Raw genomic sequence first — 1,531 nt, forward strand, 5'->3', positions numbered from 1 at the left:
AGTTACATATCTGGCAAGGGACTTATCTCTAAGATTTATAGAAAACTCTAATGGCTCGACAGCAAAGGAATTAACAATCCAATTGAAAAATGGGCAGAAGACATGAATAGGCACTTCACCAAGGAGGATATTCAGGTGGCCAGCTAATACATGAAGAAATTATCACGATCATTGGCCATCAGAGAGATGCAAATCAAAACAACAGTGAGATACCATCTCACCCCAGCACAGATGGCAAGGTTCGACAAAACAGAAAATAACAAATGCTGGCGAAGATGTGGAGAGATTGGGACTCTCATACACTGCTGCTGGGACTGTGAAGTGACACAACCACTGTGGAAAGCAGTATAGTGATTCCTTAGAAAGCTGGAATTGGAGATACCATTTTACCCAACAATCTCATTACTAGGTATATATTGTAGAGAGGTGAGAGCCAAGACAGGACAGATATATGCACACTCATGTTCATCACAGCACTATTTACAATAGCAAAAAGATGGAAATAACCTACGTGCTCATTCGCGTAAGAGTGGGTGACAAAACTATGGTACATACACACAATGGAATGCTATAAAGCAGTAAAGAATAATATAGAATCTGCAAAACCCTGCATAATATGGATGAATTTGGAGGACATTATGCTGAGTAAAATAAGTCAATCACAGAAGGACAAATATAGTGTTAGTTCATTGTTGTGGAGGGTCAAGGAAAGGTTTATATATGGAGGGAAACTGTTAGTTGCCAGGGGTGAGAGTGAAGGGGAGGGAACACAAAAAAAAAAAAAAAAAATGCATTAACCCATGTCACTTTAGTTTTGTGTATTTCACTGTACAAAAATTGTATTTCCATAAAATGCATTAAAAAAAATAATAATAATGCTAAAAACATATTTTGAAACATTTTCTGAATAGGAAACAGATACACTATTTAAGTAGTATAGCCATCTGTACTTGCTGAATACAAAAATAGAAATTATAAGATGATGGTATCTGATAAAACAAGTTAACAGATTTCAATGAAATAGTCCATATATAATAATAATAATAATAAAGATGCAACGAACAGTAAAAGACAGAAACTCAAAATCTCAATAGTTAATTCTAGCTCAGTACCTTTGATCTGATCTCCTGGCCCGAATGTTTTCTGATTCACTGAAATGTGATGAACAGGATGAGACTGTGGACTATGACCATGTTCTGGAATCATTCCATGGCATGACTTTGCTACTTTTCCATTGGGATAATTAGCCACAGAACTAATGTGCAACAGAAGTATGAAGACACCAAGTGTAAATCCAGGAAGCTCCATCTCAAAAAGAGGATTAAAAGCATATTATTTTCCAATGTAATTAAAATAAAATATAAATACTTTCGTATCACAGAACAGTAATTCTAGACATGTAAATTTCTAAACATAAAAAATAATGATAAAAACATACTTTGGAACATGTTCTGAACAGGAACTTGTCGATTTCAGCTACTTGTCAATTTTCAGCCAATCAAATGCTCAAAACAGATAATAAAAATAACAT

General features: G+C 34.7%; 1 protein-coding gene across 1 annotated transcript in view; it reads right to left on the reverse strand.

Moving 5' to 3' along the window:
* Positions 1 to 1,308, reverse strand: part of FRRS1 (ferric chelate reductase 1) — a 69,432-nt gene extending 68,124 nt beyond the window's left edge. Inside the window, exon 1 of the mRNA XM_007936093.1 lies at positions 1,113 to 1,308. Within this exon, the coding sequence (XP_007934284.1) occupies positions 1,113 to 1,308 (196 nt within the window). The remainder of the gene's footprint in view (positions 1 to 1,112) is intronic.
* Between the last annotated feature and the right edge of the window lie 223 nt (positions 1,309 to 1,531).

This window comes from Orycteropus afer, unplaced genomic scaffold, assembly GCF_000298275.1.
Source record: "Orycteropus afer afer isolate SDZICR_OR568_19922 unplaced genomic scaffold, OryAfe1.0 scaffold00033, whole genome shotgun sequence".
Lineage (NCBI taxonomy): Eukaryota > Metazoa > Chordata > Mammalia > Tubulidentata > Orycteropodidae > Orycteropus > Orycteropus afer.